Below are 21,200 nucleotides of genomic sequence, written 5' to 3' on the forward strand. Positions count from 1 at the left end.
ACTACCTCCAACTAAGACTTTCACATCGCGCATTAGCGAGGTACGTAGTTCCGATTACATATCGTTGCCGCCGATTACTCACGGTTCGTTCGAAATCATCTCAGTAGCGTTAAACATTCCTCCGCAACCTCCTTTACCCTTGGCTCGGAAACACGATCCTTGGTTGATCCTATGCATGCGACCAGGCTCTTCGCTTCGGGGGCGGTCTTGCCGATCACGGTGATAAGAGTCCCCGCGGCCACCAGTGCCCGAAACAGAACCTCTCCGTCGGTTTGCTTCTGAAGAATCCGGGTGAGGGCCGTAAATAGGCGGACCTGCACGCTGGTTCTCACGCTCCCCGGCTCCCTGGACGCTAAAGCGGCAAAATTTACTATGGTTGTCGTTAAAGCGATCAGCAGGTTGCGGTTAAAGGGGCCAATCGGAGCCTGTCCACCAATGCCTAACACTCGGTCAATGAAGGACACGGCTTTGAATGCTTCCGATGGTTGCGCAAGCAGCTTTCGGCCCTCCGTCGACTTGAATAAGTTGGTAAGCGTGCGAGCTGCCATCATAGCACAATTCTCGTTCGGCTGGCTGCCGGCTGGCATGCCTTCGAGAGCAGCATCAACGACCATCTGAACGATACTAAGGTCCGCTGAATTGAACCTGGCAGCGGCAGGAGACGTCGCGATGCAACGCAAAAGATCGAGAGGCGCTAGTCGGTCCGGATAGTCCCACTGCGTGCACAACCTAACCACCAGCGCGATGGAGTTTTCATCACCTATCGGCTGATTCGCCTCTAATCTCTGCCGTACTGTTAACAGAACTTCCTGGGCAGGTGGGTTGAGAGAATAGTCCTTGCGCCCAGAGGCTACTAGTGACGAGTTTACGCTCAAGATCTTCTTGAATATTGCTGATGGAGGAGTCAGAAATAGGCAACTAGGACGCAGCAGGGAGTAGGGGTAGGAAGTGAGGGCAACCCACGCTCATATTTAGCAGCAGTGATATCAAGATATTCGCGATGCGGTATAACTCTGCTTTTTGAATCACTGGTGTCGTCGCCTGGTCGATACCGAGACTCCGTACCGTAAGGGTCTGCCCCCCCTGAATCTCCTGAACTCTGGCCGATCGTAGCTCCTTGCGTGTTGCTGACGATGAACTGCGCGACCTGGTCTAAAAAGTTCTGCGAAAGCTCGTTGTCGTCGATGAACTTTTGAGCTCGGGTGTAGGGATTCTCAGATAAGTTGTAGGGAAGTTTTAGAGAAGGCTGGCCCTCTTCGATGGCGACATCAAAGACGTAGTCGTAAGACTGTCCATTGTACTCCGTCTTGCGGCCGCTACTGCCGACTGAATCAACTACTGTTCCAACGTTGATCCACTGTTGCTGGCCCATCGACCACTGATGCGCTGTAACGGAACCATTCTCTTCTTTTATCATCTGCACCTGCCCCTCCTTGGTGCCCGACTTGTTCTTCAAGAAATCCGGCCCTGGGAGCTTCTCCTTGTTGATCCCGCCAACTTGTTGCTGCGGTATCGAAGAAGACCTGACTGACTCGTCGAAATGTGCCAGCGTGTCGGGGCTTGCCAGACGTTCGGGGCTACGAGAGAATATGCGAACGACCCCGTCGCTAGCGCCCGTCGCGATATCCCCGCTCCCGGGACATACGGAGACGGTCCAGACCGAAATGGCCGGATGCGTAATAGTTTGAATGCATTCCGTTCCTTCCCACACGCGAACTGTCCGATCCTCGCCGGAACTAACCAGCTCTCCGGATGGTAGGGTCGCGAGGGAATAGATGAAGCTCTCGTGGCCGCGAAGCTCGCCGACTTGCTGGCCACTTAGCTTCCACAGGCGAATGATTCCGTCGTTACTCGCGCTAGCAAAGTCGGCGCCGCTGGCGTGGCCTTTCGGAACTTCGCATAGAGCGCGAACGACGTCTGGGGTGTATATAGTCGACCTGGGCTCAAGCTGGCCGGCCACTACCTTTCGGCGGTCGTAGATGCGGATGTTCTTATCAGCGGAGGCGGTCACAATGGTTTGCTCGTCCAAAGGCAGAACATCCCACACTGCCTCCTCATTCCCGGTTAGGACCGCTTCCGTCTCCCACTTATCAACGCTCCATATCCGGGCTGTCTTATCCCAACTGGAGGACACGATATGCTTGCCGCCGGGGAGGGCGGCCAGGGCGCACACGTTTCGGGCATGACCAATGAGTAAGCGCTCGGCATTGTCAGAGGGCGTAGAGTTGGCTCTTCTGACATCGATAATGGTGTCTGTGCCGGCGGAGACGACCAGGCCATCCGGGTAGTCGGGAGAAGGTGGCAGGTATGCCAGGCTATTGTAGAACTCGGATCCCTGGGTGACGACGGAAGGCTCGAAATTCGGGGGAGCGGCAGCTGTTCGCTTCCAGGCGCGGACGGTACAGTCTCTGGCGGCAGAGAAGACGAGCTCCGGACTGGGGAAACAAACGTGTCGAACCTGGGAAGCGGAGTGGCGTGGTCAGAGTAGAAAGATAGCGGGGAATAAGGGCACCCACATCAGCGCTGTGAGCGGCCAGCTGAGCAGAGAGCTTGAAATCGGACATGGCGAGAGAAGGCGGGTGTAGGTGACCGGCCTTTATCTCAGCTTTTACAGCACCCAGAGCTCTGCCACTCTCGCTCGCGTTGGTATTTCTCGGCCGCAGACGTTTTCGGCGTTTTGTTGGGAGGGGTTAGGCGAGCATGGATGCTCCCAACGAGGGACGAGATAGAGGGGAGAGGAAAAGAGAGGATGGCTCACTTGCGGCTACCGGGTCGAGTGAAGGCCAAGGCATGCAACATACGCCGCCCTTTCTAGCAAGGCGAATATGGAGGCAGATGGACAGGCAGATGGACAGGTACGCACGAAATCGTATCGAAGCTTCCACAATTACGAAAGCTAGGATGGGCCCTGTCAGTAAGGAAGTAGGTACCTTCCACCCTTACCTAACACTAGGTACTAAGGAAGGCAGAAGAAGGTGGGGGTGGGGGGGGGGGGGGTTGCCATGTGTGGGGCCACCGATAATGCCTACCTACCTACCTATAAGTCCCTACCTGGAAGTATGAGGTTCGTACATACATTAGGAGGTAGGTACCTACCTACCTACCTACCTCTCAAGAACCTAACCTTGGAGGTACCTGCAGATGAGCTAGATAGCGAAGACTACCAAGTAGCGCTGTTAGGAATCGAACCTATCCTTCGTTACCTATATAACCTAGGTACCTACTGATCCCCTGCCTCCTAAGGTACCTACAGGTACTCGCTATGAAATCGCTATATCGCTATAAGCTACCTAGAAGTGCCTGCGGGTTCGGTTATATCAGGAACCTTAGGTTAGTACCTGTGCAGGATTACCTAGGTACCTATGCATCAACACAGGCCCACCAAGTGTAGGTACCTCAGCTAAGTGTCTCAGGAGGGCATCGCATTAGGGCTGGGGTGCGTTAAGTACACAAGCAGTGTATGGGCCTTCGTTGTTCCGCTCACGTCTGCCTCCTGCCTCCTGCGCTTAGCACAGAATCCCAGCGGCTTAGGAGGTTTCCCGGCAGGCTTGACCCATGCAAATGGATGTGATCAGACCAGTAGGAGACGTACATCAAATACATACAAATTCCGGCCTGCCCGGAACATATTATCCCGTCAGGGATCAGCTGCGGAACCTGGGGAGCCTCTGCCTTGCCTTCTGCCATCGCCGGCACAGCTCCACATTGGCGGGCGGTTGTGGCTGAATTAATTATGTAATCAGGACGAAGAAGCAGGGTCCTTTCTCTGCAGGAATACAGGTTACCAACGCAGCTCAGACCCCCTACGTGTACCTATGTACTGAGCATGTACCTACCTGGTAGGCAAGAATCCGCCGACTATGAGGCAGGTACATCCTCAGGTACATGCCTTCTACCCGCACATGTTCCGTGTCGGAGCTTTCTCGATGCGTCCATCAATGCCTCTCCAGGCCTGTGACGGATTTCTTCGTCTTCCACCTGGATGCCTTCTACACTTGACACCCTTTCCTCAACTACGTCCTCTCTCGCCTCTTGCCTCTTACGGATCCCCTGTCTTTCATTCTCAATCAGGACTCGGAATTTAATGACCTATCCTCATCTGTTCTTTGGACTCTAATTTTTTTCCCCCCATCTCGGTTTTCTTTCGGGTAGCTCCCGAGGTCAGGGTCCTGACTGTGTGTTCACGAATCCAACTCTTCCCAGAAACCCTCCTTTAGCAATTCCACTCTCACGACTGCTTACGACTAGACGCGACAACCTGATATTTCTCTATTTCTCCTCTTTCTTCGTCAATAACTCGTTGAGAAACCGCCCTCTTCCCGCTCTCTCGCCTGCACATTGACCTGCAAGCATCCTCAATTCCCTTTTAAGCGCACGCAAGTCGACGCGCCCCCAACCCTGGTCCCATCCGCCCTACGCTCCCCAGATACGTACGTTGTCCAGGCCTTGTGGTAAGCCTGGGCTTTTGTTCTAGCTTGGGGCTTGAAACTTCCGTTCGATACTCCTCAACCTATCCCGCTCGCTTGCGCAATGGCTGCCCCCGAGGCGCCGAGGCAGTATGTTCCTCTAACCTGCCACGGACATTCGCGTCCGGTCCCCCATATCAGTTTCTCGCCGTTGGAAAAGGACGATGCGTACTATTTGATCTCCGCTTGCAAGGGTGCGTCTTCAGCCGGTGTCCTTCTCTGCCACGGTCTCTACTAACCATCCTGGGCGCGTTCTATAGACGGCAACCCCATGCTTCGAGATGGCCAGACAGGTGACTGGATCGGCACTTTCATCGGCCACAAGGGCGCAGTTTGGCAGGCTAGGCTGAGCCCCGATGCTGCGACTGCGGCTACGGCATCTGCTGATTTTACCGCGTAAGTTTCGCTCTCCAAGGTCGAAGATGATGCACCGCCGGAGCTCTCTCTCTCTCTCTCTCTCTCTCTTAGGGCGCGGTAGCTAAATTCAAGACCGCAGGAAAATTTGGGATACGCATACCGGCGAGCTTCTCTTCACTCTCCAACACGATCACATCGTCCGCGCTGTTGCCTATCCACCCGACAATTCTGACCTTGTGGCGACCGGCGGCATGGAGAAGCGGTTGCGCATCTTCGACCTGACGGAGATGAAACCGAAATCGATTGCCGAATCAGCCGCGAATGGCGGTACCGCTGAACCCGCGACCGTGCCGCCTACCATACCAGCTTCCTCTGCCTTCGAGATCGGTGCTGGCATTCATACGGCCTCTATAAAATTCATCGTCTGGACTAGAGACCCAAACACGCTCATTACGGCCTCGGACAATACCCTGCGCTGGTTCGATCTGCCTACCCGAAGTGTCATAAAGCAAGAGGTGTTGGACGGGGAGATCGGCTCGTGCGAATTTTGCGCCCTCGCCCCTGACTATACCTCTCCCACCGACGTCGGAAAAGGCCTACCGGTTCTCGCGGTAGCTGCTGGGAAGTCTATCTATTTCTGGGGCGGGCCGCAAGCGATGGAGGAGCTCAAGCGGAGGAAGATGGATTACAAGGTGGCCAGCGTCGCCTTAGACCCCAAGGGCAGGAAAATTATCGTGGGCGAGGACAACCCAGCGACATGGGCTAGAGTGTACCGCTGGGACGACGACGCCGAGATAGGTGCGCACTCGTACTATTTTCCTATATGATGACTGCACGCTAACGGGGAAGCCTAGATGTTCATAAGGGCCATCACGGTCCTGTCTGGTCGGTCGCCTTCTCTCCAGACGGGAAGCTGTACGCCACCGGCTCGGAAGACGGAACGATCAAGATGTGGAAGAACTGCGAGGGATTCTACGGACTCTGGCGCGGAGGCGCCGGTGCCGGGACGGAGAAGAACGCCGAGTAGGGCCGGGCATCTTCTCGGTACCCGTCTAGCGGCTCAAGCCGACACGGCATGGACGCTTCGACCGACTCGGCTACGGAGTCGCCTTGGGAAGTTGTCCCCACCTGCACCTAGGCAACGCTCGTCAGGGCCTGAACCGCTTGGATGTAGCCGAGCCGTCTGCGAATCTCACTATCGGATGGGTATGATTCTACGGAAGGGACTACTGTGCAACCTGTCACGTCATAGATCAGGGGGTAGCTTGAGCCAGGCTTCGCTGGCCATATTCTCTATTGGGGGCCAGGCAAAGCAGCTGACAAGATCGGAGTAATCTCTAGGCGGTGTGCTATTGTACCATAATTCTTGGAGGTGTGATATAGACGGAAGGGCAGAGCTAAAGAAGCACCAAAGATATCCCCAGTTGATATGGCGCGCGTCTTTCCTGCCCGGTTGCTTGTTACCACGTCTCGGGCGACTCCAGGCCGGAGCGGAGATGATAGAATACATAGGCCAAGACGTCACTTTAGTTGGGGTCACGGGAGGCCGACGGCTGCGGTACTGTCGGCTGCCCTCGTCCACGTACAATACGATATGTGCATAGAAGGACCTCGGCCTCCAAAGACAGGGAATGGTGACTGTATAATCGGTGGACTTCATGCAAGCCAAAGGTGCCATAGGTAGGTCACTCTTCGCAAATCCGGCCTGGCTGGGTGCGCAGCCGGGGAGGCGTGTACACTGGAGTCTTCCACGGCTGTGGCCGCGCGCGTGCTGCAGGAGTTGAATCGGCGCCGAAGCTGTCCGTCGGGAGCGCCGACCAAAGCCATCTATCTTATCGACGTGACGGGTCGGCTGCACGCGACTCGCAGTCTTGTCGTCCAATTCTGTTTCTACTTGTGTCGTGTCCCCGGGGTTGATCCCGGGCAAAGCTCTCTCTGCTACTCACTCGGGAGGTACCCAACTACCCAACCTGACGGTAGGCAGGCGCTCGCGTAGGCAGGCACGGCTCGCTCGACAGCAGAAGGGGAAGTTGCGGTTAGAATGAGGAAGGCAACGTTGGAAAGGACGAGGGAAGCCACGTCCCTGCCAGCCCAGCAGCTGCTTCGCTTCCCTCAGCCGTCGTTCCGCTGCGCTTGTCCCCCAGCGCCCAACCCTCCGAGCCATCTGCCTCCCCAGCTGTCTGCCCTCCCAGATCAACCGCCTCTTTTCTCCCAAGTCCTATTATCCACCTTCTCCGGTATCTTCTCTCTCTGTGTGTGTGTCTCTCTCCCTTGGTATTTCTCCCCTCTCTCACACGTACTCATACCTATCTCTTCGTAGAGCTAGTAGGCCCCTATCCATCTGAAAGTTACAGGCAGAGCCAAGAGCACAACGCATCCATATCCCTTTTCCTTCTCCCGGTCTATGCGCCTACTATGCCTCGATGGCCAGAAAAGGAAGCCAGGGTGTATTCTACTAATAAGCACACCGTCCGCGCCCGCAAGCGTGCCGCAGGACTTCCCCAACTGCAACGGGAGCTCGAGCTAGCCAAATCAGCCGATTCCAGAGCGGTCATACGTGCTTGGAAACTCAAAACAGACACGGAGGCTTTTCAGATGGCGAGCCAGGCGGACAAGAGCAAAGTCTTGGAGCAAGTCGAGAAAGAGGTTCTGCAACGCCGCAGACTCCGCGGTATCGATCAGGAGACGAGACTTAGTCGATACATGAAGCGGCACCATCTCACCGGCGACGACTCTGTCCCCAAGCCGCCCTCTCCGCGCCCAGCTAGCCCTGTTCGTGATCCTGACGTGTCCTTCCATCCGCCGCCTGGGGCGCCAGATGATTTCCGACCGAGTACGATCAGCGATGACTTCGATACCACATGCAATCGACTTTTCAGTTGCGAGGTAGGCATGGTTTATACTTTCCTCAGCCCTCCCTGGCTCTCTCTTCCTCGTTATGCTGCCCAAGCCCAGGGGGTGATAGGCGAAGCTGTGGAGACGGATAGTAATTTAGTTCTAACGTAGGAGGAGCCTCGGACCGCCCCGGAACTAAATATCGATCATACCGAGACTATCCCGTATTTTGAGGATTACCTCGATCGACTTCCGCTACATCCCTGCCTCTACGAGCAGGGCGACGTAGGGAACAATACTGAATCGCCGACCGTTACCAGCGTCGTATCCACCGACAACAACACTAGCACCAGCGAAGTTGACGAATTAAAGCACCAGGTCCAATGCCTGTCTGTCAAATTAGGGTTCGCGCAAACGACCATCTCGCTAATGGAGGACCGTATCAAGGCTATGGAGAGCCGTGTGGCCAAGTACGACGCGCTCGGAAGCCACCAGCATGTCAGTCAGTATGCCCAGGCAACGTCTACTCTTGCAGAGGGTTGTCGCTCTATCGGTCAGCATTTCGCCGTCCTATCCACGCAGCTAGACCCTAGTGCCGGCGCAGTAACAGATGACAAGATGTAGGGAAAACGGCGATCTTAATTATATCGCCGGACTAGTATTCCCCTGCGCCTAGGCCTCTATATCATCATCGCTTACACGGTTGCCTCCATTGGAAGATCACCCCCATCGGCGGAACGCTAAGATTATATTGCTTACGCATATCAACACAGGAGCTAGACGATTAGGAGAGCTCACGTGGTGAGTTGCCAGTTATGAGGTGCATACTGGGGACCCCCCCTAGTCTGCTATATTCACAAGATAATAACGCACCATATCTCGGTATATGTAGCTAGGACTCATAATTAATAGTATGATTTGCAACGGCGCGGGGCGTCACAACACTTAACAATGTGTTCATGTGGCTCTAAGGGGCCGGAAGGTGTTCCGTGCAAGTTGATACCTATTAAATCGAAGTAGTATCATTCTTAGAATAGAATACACATATCTTCCGTTCATAGCTGTCAACAACTTCGTTAGGCCTTCTTCTACTGGTTCTAACCCCTTCCCGAAATCGAAGAGATTATGATTATTTAAGCACTGTAGCTCACGAAGGAAATACCCAGGGGTTGTTATTCAGCACGGGGCTTTAATATAACCACAAGGTGCTCGCTAATAGCTACAGTTTGTTAAGAGCAGGTTGAACACTTGAGAAAAACTTGGCACCGCAGGAAATTCTCTCCGTAGGTAAACCTAACCTATCATAGATCCTCGCTGTTTTCCAGAGGGTAATAAACCCGATCTTAACGCCGTTGCTGTAGGGTAAGCAGTCGTATATTCGAAACGTATTCTCTAGGTACTCGGGATATCGAAGCACCGCAACGAATAACAATAGCACTCTGGAAGTTTAGCTAGTTCTTGTTGCTAACGCTGGTCCAACTCTTGTCTGCCGTGTTTTGCAGATAATACCAGCCACATTAGTCACAAAAGCCTTCCCCGGCGACAACCCCGCAAGCGTATTCAAGCGAGAGATTTCGGCCCTATTCAAATACAGTGCCCGTAGCAAGCGACATGTCGAGTCCAGTTCTATGTCGCTTTTCAAGCTCCGCGGTCAACGATGCACCCGTAGAACCGTTTACGGCTTATGCGAAGCAACCCTACCGGGGATTTAACATGGACGCGGGGGGGGGCCCAGAAATTCGTTGCTCGTGCTAGGTATTATCTTTCCGAACTTGGCCCGACCCTTTACGCTGGCGTCGGATGGGAGGGTGCCAGGCTCCGGCACCGAGGCGAGTGCCACCCAACCGGGGAATCCCGCTCAACCCGTGATGTAGGGTGCCGTGATGGCGGTTTCGTTAGGGGAAGCCAACGAACGGGCTGGGCGCGGCGCGGCCCACGGGCACCTTGGACCTGGCTTACACCACTGGCAGCGACGGCTGCGAGTAGAGAACGAGAGTGAGGGAGGGAGGCAGGGAGGACTGTGGTTAATATCCCCTCCCAACAATTTGTGCTCTCACAGATGGCCGTGATGGAAAGGAATAAACGGTCTCATTTCAAAAGAGGCGAAGGTTTTTCTGTGGGAAGGGGTTTGGGGGAGGGGGGGGAGGCAGGGGGAGAGGGAGACAATGGAGGGTCGTTCTGTTTCGTTTTTCGAAATTAAACAATTAACCCACCGTACTGAACATATCACACCTACCCAGTACCTACCATCTACCCTCCCTTACGTATATGTCTCTTACCAAGGGGAAAGGAAGACGTTGTATCAAGTTGCACCTTTGTGAAGAGCCTACTGGTGTAGGTACGGCACGTCCCGCAGCCACAACCACCATGTGGGAATATGTATGAGTAGGCTGGGTAGGTAAGCTATATCTGCCCAACTTATGCTATAGGCCTCCCGCGTTAAGCTTAACTAGCTTAGAGTTTGCTGATCTGTAATCATCCACGACGGACAGGGATGGCGAAGGCTCGAGGCGCGTTGCGTCCTGAGGTGACCAGTCCTCCACCACGGTGCGAAACCCTGCGTTAGCGACATGGGCAAGCCGGACGGGGGAGGTGTCGAATATAAAGGCGCAGTGTTGGGGCACGGCCTCCTCGAGGTTGGTAGTTGGTGGTTGATACAGGCGAGGCGCACTGCAGAGCCAGAGGGGGATCTCATATATGGCATGTAAGCCTGGCTCCCCAGAGTGCCGCGGTGGGTGCTATGTGACAGCGGATGCTGGGGTAGTCAGCTTCCTAAAGCGATGTTGGGTGCTTGAATGAGGCAAAATGAAACCCGGGACGAGCATGCAGGGGGAGTTCCAGGCGTGTGAAGCGGGGCGGCTGGACGTTTTGACAGTGTTTTGAAGCAACCTCTCCTCGGTACGGATCCAGGCCTTCGGCATCCAGCTCCTCGCCCGCACGCCAATCAGAAGCCTCTCCTGCGCGCCCCTTGGTCTTGTCGGCTTTAGAGCTGGCTGCTTGGGGGCAGATGGACGAGTTTGTGAAGGATAGACAGGGTGGGGGGTCGGCAGCTGCGTGATATTAAGGCGAGCTGCAGACTAATCGTGCCCAAGATCGCGACGGGTATGCGACTTACACAACATCATCATCGTCATCAGCGTCATCATCGTCATCAATCGCTACGCATTCCGCTTCTCCGTATGCAGTACCGTTCTACGACTCGACGACTCACGGCGCGAGGCAGCTGGCGGCGGATTTGGGGAGTGTAACTTATTTACCGGCCTCTCGCGGATTCCGCTCGCGAGATCGACGGCGATGGCGGCCGAACCTCGCGCGGTCGCGTTCGGCGATCGTATCTCTGACCTCACTACCGTCTTCACGCCGCCCTGTCCGACCACGTGGCTGCTGACGACGACGAAAGTGCCCTCGCAATATCCCAGGTTCCCGACTGCAGGGCCCGCCTCGTGCGACCCGCCGTCGTGGGAGGACAATATCTCCCAGAAAGGCTTCGCCTACTATTCACCGGCTATCTGCCCGAGCGGGTTTGCCGCCGGTTGCACGATAAGCCATCAGCCGCCGGCCGAGGGGTTTCAGCCCGTATCTGCGGGAGAGACTGGCATGTATTGCATACCGAGGTAAGATATGCGTCGCTTCGAACCCATCCCTTCCCGGCAGCTTGGCTTATTCGACGGTCGAATGGACGTGCAGCGGCTTCACTTGCACATCAGATACCACCGACTTTCGTGGTGGGGTCTGGGGTTACCTCCGCACAGCGACGGCCAGCGGCGCCTCCGTTACTGTCGGGCCAGCCATCCAAATTCGCTGGCGAGAGCAGGATCTCGCCAATCTTGCTACGGATCCCTTGTCGCCGGGAACACCCACCACTCTTCCGCCCTCAGCCAGCTCGTTTACGACGGCTCCTGAGATGTACCCCGTACAGCCGATTCAACCGGTAAGGCCGACACCAGAAACTTCCTCAGAAACCGAGGTTAGCGAGCCAAGGGCCAGCGAGCCAGTTGGCTATGTAGTCGTATCTCCCCCTCCACCGACCAGCGAGCGATCCAGCAGTATAGTCTCTCCGACCGGCGTAGGGCCGGCCGTGACGAGTACGAGTGAGGCGGTAGTTCCAGGACCCAGCCAAACGGACGTAACAACCTCGGACCCCCCTGGGCCCACGTCTACTGCCGGCGAAGGGGGCACTCAGACCCCCGGCGGACCCGACCGAGGACAATCGGAAGGAGGTACGCCCGATGTTGTCTCCAGCACCAGCGTCGCCGCTATGGCTATGTCGGGAATTCTCATCCTGATGATCCTGGGGTTCCTGGCTTTCGGTTTGTTGCGGCGGTATCGGCGGTATCGCGCCGGGGAGACCGAGACGTTCGTGCCGTGGCAGCTGGGAACGAGGGTAAAGAGAATATTTGGGAGATGGCGGGCCAGGTTGAGACGCGCCGACGGCGGCTTCGGGAAGCGGCCGTCCAAGAATATAGATGCCGAGCTGGGCACGGACGGCCCGACGCCGGAGCTGGGGGCGGGCGCCCCGTTAGGAACGAAGGAGAACCCGGCGGAGCTGGAGGAGACGACGGAGAGAAACAGCTGGGCATCGCGAATGTCGCGCGTATTCACGGCGAGGCTGAAGAAGGAGGTGTGGTCGACATGACAGTTCTCGCCCCGCCATGGACGGGGCGGTATTTGTTGGTGGTTTAGTCGGCAGGCCGGGCGACCAGGGTCGAGGCGAGGACGGATATATACCTACAACCTATATGTATGTATTAGACACCCAATATTACTTGCCCCACGCAATGTAGATATTGTATGTACATAACCTCCATCGATATGAGGTAGGTAGGTACTTTCTCGTAGCCTGGCATCTTGCACTGGAATCGAGGGTTCCTGGTTGGTTCAGCGGGTGGTTGGGAGGTACCTAGTGGGTTGGCCACGTGTGGCCTGGGAGCGGGAACGCACCTCGGGTACCTGGAGATGGGATCAGACTACAGAGTGAACTCGAAACGGAACTACCGTCCGCAACGGGTTGCAACGCTTTAAGCAGCTGTATTATAGGTGCGCATAGGCCAGGATTAGGTACCTGTCTGCCCTCTACCAATGCCCGTACCCGATGCTATTTACCTCCTAGAGGTACCTACCTACAATTTAGCATGCGCCTCTGTTCGGTCTGCCGCCTCTTCGTTCAGCCTCCTCCACATCCTCTTCCTCCTCTCGTGCCCGCCGTAGAACGCGTCAAGCCACTCTTTCCGGAATGGCGGCAGCTGACGTCCCAGCCCATCCTCGCCCGGCCCGGCCAGCTTGCGCACCGTCTCGAAGTAATCCTCGAAATCGGGGAAGACGAGCGCAAACTTCGGGCCGTCGCCCCGCACCTTGACCCGTTCGGCTTCCCATCTACGCTGCCCCTCAACCGGGGGCAGCTTGGCTCTCCCGGCCAATACTCGCGCCGCTAGGACCGCCTGCCACTCGAATATCTTGAATGTGAGGCCCGCGTTGACCGCTCCGACGAACACTAGACTCGGGTCCTCGCGGTATACCACGTGCTGGTACAGGCCTTGCACGCGATTGTTGGCAACCTTGACGTCAGGCAAGAAGGGCAGAGTCCAGGTGTAGCCCGTCCCGAAAATGATGTGGTCAATGTCCGCCACCGAGCTCTCGTCGGCAAAGTGAACCGTGCGCCCCGTGATCCGAGTTATCGAGGGATGTTTCTGGATTTTCGGGTGCTGAAAGGCCTCGTCACCGAAGTAGATGTTGGCGTTGTGGCCGATCACGACGGCGTGGACTGGGGTTTCGGCCGACGGTACCAAGTCCACGGCGATATCTGCAGCCGATACCGACGCGCCTACTACGATAACCCGCTGGAAAAAGAGGAGACATTCGTTTAGCGCCCGGATATGGAATTACATGTTCACTCGGGCCCTTACCTTATCCCTGAAAGCGTCTCGACCGCGAAAGTGCTTGCTGTGGATGACACTTCCAGGCCTCTCCTTTGCGAACTCTGCCAAGCCCTCGATAAGAGGAATATATGGCACCGAGTAATGGCCGCTAGCGACCACTACAGCGTCGAAATACTCGCTCCACCAGTAGTCCGTCTCCCGGCCTTTCCTCCTCAAAGTAAGCTTCCACTCGTTGCCAATCTTCTCGGCTCTCTCCACCGTCGTGTTGTAGGAGACAAGGTCCTGGTATCCTCGGCGTTGGATCAGGCCCTCGATGTACCGCCGGATGACGGTCCAATGCCTGAACGGCGTGTCGGTCCCGTGTATAGAGACAGAGCGGGCCGTCCTCTCCACCGGGATGGGTTCCTGGTTAAATTCCATTGTTACGGCGTCGATGTTGGTCTCCAAATACGGGTAGATGGACGACTCCGTGAATCTGGGCCGGTCAGATCTGGGTGTCTGTGCCGGCAACCTTTCAGGAATGGGGACGGGCCGGTCCGCAGTCCTTTCCCCCAATGATAGCAGATCGAGATTCCCGTCCTCTCCGGCCAACGGTGGCGTTGGGTCTCCTATCCTGCATTCTGTTTTTAAGCACGGGGAGCGTCGATTAGATGCGTAGATCTCGCCTTCACCTACCAGCATCCTCCGGGACCTTCGCGTCTCTCGAAGACACGGATAATATCAAATGCCTTTTCTTTCGCCAGCGCATCAATGGCGATGGCGCCGGCCGGGCCTGTCCCGATCACGGCAACGCGCTTCGCAGCAACCATGGTGATTGGATGTTGGTTCAACAATTGTGTGGGGGCGATGCGACCGGCTTGATCTCGCTTTCAGCTGCTTCGAAATATATGTTGCCGAGGAGCAAGACGGAGAAACGAGATATACATTTCTGGTGCCGTCGCGCTCATATAACACACGATACGCTGTTCGCGACACATGCCATACCAACCTCCTAAAGGGCAAATCCCGGTAGCTTGGCTCCATAGTGCCATCCCGAAAAGATCCTTGCTCAACCATGGCGATAGGCCCTCTAGAGAGCCTCATCAGGGCTCAGCTCCGCTAAACGAATGTACCTTGGCTATTGCGATGTTTCGTCCCGCGATGGCGTGCTGTCACGTCATGAAGCTCTGGCAACGCTCACTGGTCACCGTCTCCTGGGCACAAGGATAGCTTTACTCCGTTCGGGTTTTGCTATCCAAGTAGTAGCACTAGATAGGAGACAAGTCGCGCGATGTTACAGACATCATTATAGTCTAATGTTAAGCAGTTATGAATATCCGAAAGATTGGCGACGGCTTAAGTATACATAACGTGGGGCATTCGCGACCATGGATGACGGCCTGCAGAAGCCAACTGCACAGTTGGAACGTTGACGTGAACAAGTCGTTGGCTCACCACCTGTTTCTGCGGTATTACGACAACTACGGAGGCAAATATGGCTGAAAAGCCCGGTAGCCAGGAGGCTCATCTGTCATCCTCCGATGTCTCGGCTGGGCAATTGGTTCAGGACTGGTCGGTGAAAGAGGAGCGTAGGGCACGACGCAAGTAAGTCTCGGAAAGCCTTTGGCGTGAGTTACGCTTCGTGAGATCACGGCTAACGGATGCGGGCATGTAGGATCGATACCTCGGTTCTGCCATTACTCTTCCTCGGACTGCTGGTCTTCCAACTGGACAGGATGAATCTGGCCTCTGCTCTCACCGGGGGCTTTGCTACAGACATACAGGTAACACAGGACACGATAAATCTAGGAAATCAGCTCATGTTCCTCGGCATCGTTATCCTGGAAATCCCCTTTAATATGTTATTACAAAAGGTTGCGCCCATCATGTCCTCGCCTTGGAGGAGGTCATTGGAGTTGACGCTGTGATAGCTTGGCCCTCGGAAGTGGATGTCGGCCCAGGTGTTCGCCTTCGGTCTTATCGCGACCCTCCAGGTGTTCATCCGGGATAGGCGAGGCTTTCTTGCGTCAAGGATGTTCCTTGGTTTGGCCGAAGCTGGCTACATTCCCGGGGCCGTGTACACGCTGTCGACCTTTTACACGAGGCGTGAGTTGGCTAAACGTGTGGCGATCCTATTCTTCGGCATGTTTGGGGGCAACGCATTGAGCCCCATACTAGCTTCCGGGATCCTAAAGCTCGATGGAGAACGCGGGATCCGAGGCTGGCAGTGGTTATTCCTTCGTATGTAAACCCTCAAATCACTCTCTGTCTACTAGCCAACACGTGGGGCCACAGTGGAAGGACTCTTCACTATCCTCGTCTCTATTACGCTTCTGTTTCTCTTGCCGGGATCCCCGGATACGCCAAAGCCGTTGCTGAGTCCGGGGCTGATCCGCTTCTCGCCCGCGGAACAGGACATCCTCCAAAAGAGGCTCGAGTTGGAGGATAACGAAAAGCGCGGCGGTGCACAGGGGCAGCCCATACCGTTAAAACTCGTATGGAAGACCTTGTGTCATTACCGTCGATGGCCACATTTCGTGTCGACATTTGCCGTCTTTTCGACATGGAGCCCGTTGACGACGTACACACCTTCGATTATCGTGTAAGATGAAGACTCCACGAAAGGGGACGATGTTCGCTCGTATACGGTCACTGATCACAAGCTTTTAGGGCTCTCGGCTTCGATCGCATCGCCGCCAACGCTCTAGCTGCTGTTGGGGCATCTGTCGCCCTGATCGTGGTATTCGGGTTTGCTTATCTTAGCGATAAGACGAATAGGCGCGGGCTATCCGTCATCACCGCCCACGTATGCTATCTGGTGACGTTGATTGTGGCGCGACAAGTGCACCCTCACGTCGGAAAGTGGTCAAGATTTGGCCTGTGGACTGCTGTAAACAGCTTTGCCGTGGGTTACCACCCCGTTCATAACTCCTGGGTGCAGTTGAACTGCCGGGATCCAAGGGAGAGGAGCATCAGCATCGCGTAGGTCCACCACTCCAGAAGCGACTCTTCCCTCGCTAATGTCCTCGTAAGTATGTGGGTCATGAGCGCAATCCTCGGCCTCATGACAGGTACGCAGTACTTTAGGGGGAACGACGTGCCATTGTAAGTGGAATTAACGCCCAGGTAACGGGACGAGGAATTGACTCGGTTGGCAGCTACTCTACGGGTCTTCGGACGATGATTATTATGGTCTCCATTGGCATGGTCTTTGCCATTATTCAGGTTATCGTCTACACCGTCCATAACCGCCGAGTAGCGGAAGGCAAGCATACCTCTAGCGATGGAGAAGAACCGATGATATATACGATATGATACCTGTCTGTGGCCCTATGCCTTGCTTGGGAGAAGGGGTTTGATTGATTGTCTGGATTAAGCGATAATTGGGTTAGTTGTCCTGGGTCGACGGAGATTTCTGGAATGCAGTTTACACGACACTTTCAGGAGGTCGTATCGATAAGCCATGCCTGTTATGTTGGCCGTTGTGATCGATATAGCCGTATCCCGTCTCCTTAGTTATGGTAACTACCTAACCTACCTAGGTATAGGTACTCTAGGTAGGATTCGTGCGTGGGCCAGGGTGACATGACGGATCGGCATGGAGATGGGATTTTACCATCTTCCTTAGACCAAATGGGCAGCTGGACCCTCAATACGAAGCAGGAATCTTCTAGCAATATTCCAGAAGCCCAATAGTCCACGGCATCGCACTCGTCGCTAGTGGCCTATTTCCGAGCAGGCCGTCCAGTGTTGGTCAGGGAACGGTACCGAACGGAAGAAGTGGAAATTACCTGACGTGCGTAAGTACATATACCTATATTCGGACGGCATCTTGTTGTGTAGGTGGCACAACTCGCATATTCGGTTTATGTATGCACAGGTCGTGCATAAGGTACCTACCTCATATAGGTCGAACATGGCCTAATGTTAGCACTGGTTAGGTAGGTACCTACTAAGCAGCACCGTACCTAGAGTTTCGGCAGGTAGGTACCTACCTACCTCCTCCTAAGCATTCGACGATACCTAAGGTACCCGTACTCTTCCTCGATACCTCGTCTTGTCACTTACGCCCTTAGGTGTCCTTCTCGTCGTTTCTGCCAGGCTGTTCAACCCAGCCGAGAACCCACATCACCAGTCTTGGGCACCCGACTTTCGGTTGGTCGATCAACTGCCTGCTTCTAGGCAACCCCATCCAGGCTCCGAGCAACACCATCCCCCAAGGGAGCAGAGGAGGGGACGAAACTCGACGTGAACAGACACCGTACGCGACGCCCTAACAACGACGAGGCAACCTTGGCGACGACGAGACAACGACGGCCGTTTTGTCATCTGATGATATCATATTTGATTTGGTCCAGTTGCTCATCTTATATACTCCCCCTCTCTCACCCACTCCAAGTCTCTAGACGACGCCTTTTACAGGACACCGTCGCTCTCTGATGTAGTACCGACATGTCCTCTTTCTCCGCGTAATGGTGACTCCTGAGACTGGCGTCGAGTCGATTCTCAGCCATAGAGGAAAGCCTGTCTCCTGTGCCCCTATAAGAGATGGATCCCGACGAGTCTGTGTCTAGGGACGAGGTCCAGTCTGCCTCCGATGATGGCTGGACGGCGGACGAGGATGCTCCGAGCGTCAGCGCCTCCTCCGGAATTAGGTCAATATCGGCCTCCGATTCGAGACCTCCTTCACTTAGAAGGGATGGAGACGGACTTGAAGAGCATCGTAACATGATGCTTGCCAGCTTGCTTGAGGACTACTACCGCACCCGGGCAGCCGAGTTTCTGAACACCGCCAATCCTGGCAAAACTTATACCAGGCAGTCTCCCGAGGCCCAGCCGCTAGCCCGACAGCTCTTTGCGCAAGCAACCAAGACCCTCTCATCAAATGGGTTGCTCCCCTCGCTTGCGATATCTGACGCGGCACGAAGCTCGCGACGTCAGTACCTATCGGGGCTGGATAACCTAGGAGTGGGCTCGCAGGCACCGGCCGCAAGCATCCTCAACCCGATGCATGACTTGGTATCCCAGGCATCCAAACTTACCCTTTTCCCACACCCGACCAATGACCTACAACTTACCCTACAGTCACCTCGAGTTCCTAGTCACTATGAATCGTCATTCCGAGAAATCGCCCTACTAGGGAAAGGAGGCTTCGGGAAAGTCTACCAATGCTACAGCCCCCTGGACCAAGGGACGTACGCCGTGAAAAAGATCCAGCTTTCCCCGAAGCTCGGGGGGAGGGTTCTCGATGGAAGATTCGATGAACTGCAGCACATACTGCGTGAGGTCCAGGCCCTGGCCACGTTAGATCACCCTAATATCGTTCGCTACCATGCTACCTGGTTCGAAGAACGACGTCAACCACCCACAACCGCAAACACGAAGGGTACGTACATGGTTCCTCATTTCGTCTCTACACATGGTTATTCTCCCAGTCTTGGCGCTAGCCTACGGTGCTATCAAGTGTGGGTTTGTACGTTATGAACGAGGTACCTGGAATGGTACTATGAATCCTACGAGCGGATTAAACTTCATCTCTTCCTTGCTCTAGTGCTTTTCGTGTGTATTTGTGGATTATCGTACCCATCACGGACCTGATGGGCATCTTTCCACCTAACCTAAAGGCACTGTGCTTGCCACGCTGACGAGTACTTGATGTCTTTCGTCTCACTCGGGAGGCATAAACGTCGCTAACTAGAGTGCTTAGGTGCTGACAATGAAAGTCCTTCGATTCAACGCCGGCAATTCTTGTTGGACAGTCACCCTTTCTCCGAAGGGTCGCTAGACGTGCCCCAGCCAGATTCTAGTTGCGGCATTGTCTTCGCTGAAGACACTCCGTCTCTTCCCGGCAGTGGCGCCGGTAAGCAACTTGCCGAGGGTCAGGGATGGTCGGAGCAGGCCGCCTCCGATCGTGTTGCTGCGGAGACGTTGTCCATGTCTCATAGTAGCAATATCTTCACGGACGGTAAGGGTTCCCTTCGGAACATCAACCGGATAGAGAAAACTTTCGACGCGTCTGGCCACGTCTTATACATACAGATGTCGTTATATCCCATGACATTAGCTCAGTACATTTCCCCTTCTTCCGATGGGCGAGCTACCCGAAGGCATTGCTTCCATCTTCTCCCGACCCTCCGGCTACTTCGTGCTATACACTCGGGACTGCGGTATATCCACTCCAAGGGATACGTGCATCGGGATATCAAGCCAGGCAATATCTTCCTTTCCTCGTCCGAAAGCGAATCCCAAGGCGGATACTGCGACCTCTCTTGTGAAGTTTGCGAGCGCGGGTCGGAAAGGATGGTACCGCGATGGCTGAATCCGCGCATCGGCGATTTTGGGCTTGTGACCCAGCTTGCGCATGCAGACATATCCGTGTCGCCGTATGTCAGCAACGATAGCGCATCCTCGGCGGGACAACTCATAGGCACTGCATACTACAGGCCGCCAACCTCGAATGGTCCCAACGATGAAAAGGTTGATATCTTCGCCCTGGGCGTGGTATTTATCGAGTTGTCGTGTCCCTGCAGCACAGCTATGGAACGGGTGGACATACTCAAGGGTTTGCAGATGGGCAACATTCCGCCGTGCTTCGAGGAGGGCTTGCGGCAAGAGAGCTACTCCGCCGAAGCCTCCCGACAAGCGGTATCACTGGCACGAGCAATGGTTGATCCCGATCCTCACACGAGGTGGTCGAGCGACCAGGTTGACGACGCGATCGAAGCCATCCTACATACGTGCGACAAGTCTTGACTCCGTATCCCTCTTATCGCTGCTGAGTATTTAGCGAGGGTTCAAAACATCGCGCTGTGGTTTGGCCCGCTGGTCCTGGACCTGGGTGTACGTCTCGCTGCCAGGCATTGCAATCGTCATTAGGGCCTTGGGGGAATCGAGTGTTCACACGCCCCTCCGGCGACGAAAAGCGGTAAGTCGCCGCTAGTGTTTTGCGAACTGACTCTTACAGTACAGATGCACCTTGCACAGTGAACTACTACCCGTACTCGGTACGTCGCGCTTCTATAAAGCATCTCGTAATGGTTGCTAACATCCTTGCCAGGCCTGTCATACTGATAAGCGATAGCAACAAAGGCACTGCGGCCCGAAAAGGTGATAATCGGAACCCTAGTGAATACTAGATTGTCAGATTCGCGTTCTACCACTCAACTACTCTCTCTATGGGTCGTGCGCGTGTAATAGGTACCACGTTTGTGGGAAGCCTCACACATAGATCTCTCCAACTCTCCCTCTCTTAGGTTTAGATCATAGAAGTTGGCATCTACCAATTATGGCTGCTCGGAACTTAGAAAGGATGGTGCATCTAGGTTGAGTAACATATGATTTATACTGGCATCTCACTGCCTCCGTGGCCGAGAACTGACGAAGCGTATATAGGTACACTGGTAGCTATAGGTAGCACAACACCTTATAATCTCATCCCCTGCCGGACCAACAGGTGATGGGCCTAGATAGGGTTCCTCGGCGGCAATCCGTTGGTGGTGGTGTCGGTCACGGTTGGGATGGGGTCTGTCATGAGGCGGCCCGGATGGGAGGGTGGATGGGCGGCGCTTCAGAAGGGGGGGGGAGTTGGTGGAGGGAGTGCACCTGTGACTTGCTCATGAAAACAGGCGTGAGTCGATCTGATTCCATACCCTAGCTAAGGTACCCTGCTGTAGGTACCTGCATATAA

The 21,200-nt window shown here is 55.0% G+C and overlaps 7 protein-coding genes across 7 annotated transcripts; 5 read left to right on the forward strand and 2 right to left on the reverse strand.

The window, feature by feature from the left end:
* Positions 1 to 95: 95 nt before the first annotated feature.
* On the reverse strand, positions 96 to 2,564 carry GGS23DRAFT_598846 (PFU-domain-containing protein; the record flags this gene model as incomplete). Its single annotated transcript, XM_051518839.1, has 3 exons — positions 96 to 892; positions 964 to 2,458; positions 2,517 to 2,564. The coding sequence occupies 3 exons, from the start codon at positions 2,562 to 2,564 to the stop codon at positions 96 to 98; spliced, it is 2,340 nt and encodes a 779-aa protein (XP_051369669.1).
* A 1,744-nt stretch (positions 2,565 to 4,308) lies between these two features.
* GGS23DRAFT_203175 (WD40 repeat-like protein) lies at positions 4,309 to 5,960 on the forward strand. The gene is made up of 4 exons (XM_051511803.1): positions 4,309 to 4,660; positions 4,727 to 4,862; positions 4,963 to 5,621; positions 5,678 to 5,960. The coding sequence occupies exons 1-4, from the start codon at positions 4,531 to 4,533 to the stop codon at positions 5,848 to 5,850; spliced, it is 1,098 nt and encodes a 365-aa protein (XP_051369670.1). The 5' UTR covers positions 4,309 to 4,530; the 3' UTR covers positions 5,851 to 5,960.
* Positions 5,961 to 7,238: 1,278 nt separating this feature from the next.
* On the forward strand, positions 7,239 to 8,282 carry GGS23DRAFT_598848 (uncharacterized protein; the record flags this gene model as incomplete). The annotated part of the gene is made up of 2 exons (XM_051518840.1): positions 7,239 to 7,709; positions 7,830 to 8,282. 2 exons carry the CDS (start codon positions 7,239 to 7,241, stop codon positions 8,280 to 8,282), a joined length of 924 nt encoding a protein of 307 aa, XP_051369671.1.
* Positions 8,283 to 10,530: 2,248 nt separating this feature from the next.
* Positions 10,531 to 12,542, forward strand: GGS23DRAFT_203199 (uncharacterized protein). The gene is made up of 2 exons (XM_051511804.1): positions 10,531 to 11,272; positions 11,346 to 12,542. Exons 1-2 carry the CDS (start codon positions 10,953 to 10,955, stop codon positions 12,292 to 12,294), a joined length of 1,269 nt encoding a protein of 422 aa, XP_051369672.1. The 5' UTR covers positions 10,531 to 10,952; the 3' UTR covers positions 12,295 to 12,542.
* On the reverse strand, positions 12,537 to 14,491 carry GGS23DRAFT_203272 (FAD/NAD(P)-binding domain-containing protein). The gene is made up of 3 exons (XM_051511805.1): positions 14,210 to 14,491; positions 13,562 to 14,147; positions 12,537 to 13,495 (listed from the first exon to the last, which is right to left on the reverse strand). Exons 1-3 carry the CDS (start codon positions 14,341 to 14,343, stop codon positions 12,779 to 12,781), a joined length of 1,437 nt encoding a protein of 478 aa, XP_051369673.1. The 5' UTR covers positions 14,344 to 14,491; the 3' UTR covers positions 12,537 to 12,778.
* GGS23DRAFT_613083 (inner membrane transporter yfaV) lies at positions 14,429 to 17,173 on the forward strand. Its single transcript, XM_051520539.1, has 7 exons — positions 14,429 to 15,118; positions 15,189 to 15,387; positions 15,445 to 15,754; positions 15,809 to 16,115; positions 16,184 to 16,495; positions 16,547 to 16,618; positions 16,672 to 17,173. The coding sequence occupies exons 1-7, from the start codon at positions 15,009 to 15,011 to the stop codon at positions 16,826 to 16,828; spliced, it is 1,467 nt and encodes a 488-aa protein (XP_051369674.1). The 5' UTR covers positions 14,429 to 15,008; the 3' UTR covers positions 16,829 to 17,173.
* A 721-nt stretch (positions 17,174 to 17,894) lies between these two features.
* On the forward strand, positions 17,895 to 20,777 carry GGS23DRAFT_203330 (kinase-like protein). The gene is made up of 5 exons (XM_051511806.1): positions 17,895 to 18,899; positions 19,221 to 20,250; positions 20,301 to 20,438; positions 20,498 to 20,517; positions 20,571 to 20,777. Exons 1-5 carry the CDS (start codon positions 18,062 to 18,064, stop codon positions 20,582 to 20,584), a joined length of 2,040 nt encoding a protein of 679 aa, XP_051369675.1. The 5' UTR covers positions 17,895 to 18,061; the 3' UTR covers positions 20,585 to 20,777.
* Positions 20,778 to 21,200: the final 423 nt, after the last annotated feature.

Source organism: Durotheca rogersii, assembly GCF_024521655.1.
Source record: "Durotheca rogersii strain YMJ 92031201 chromosome Unknown GGS23scaffold_20, whole genome shotgun sequence".
In the NCBI taxonomy this organism is placed as follows: Eukaryota; Fungi; Ascomycota; class Sordariomycetes; order Xylariales; family Xylariaceae; genus Durotheca; species Durotheca rogersii.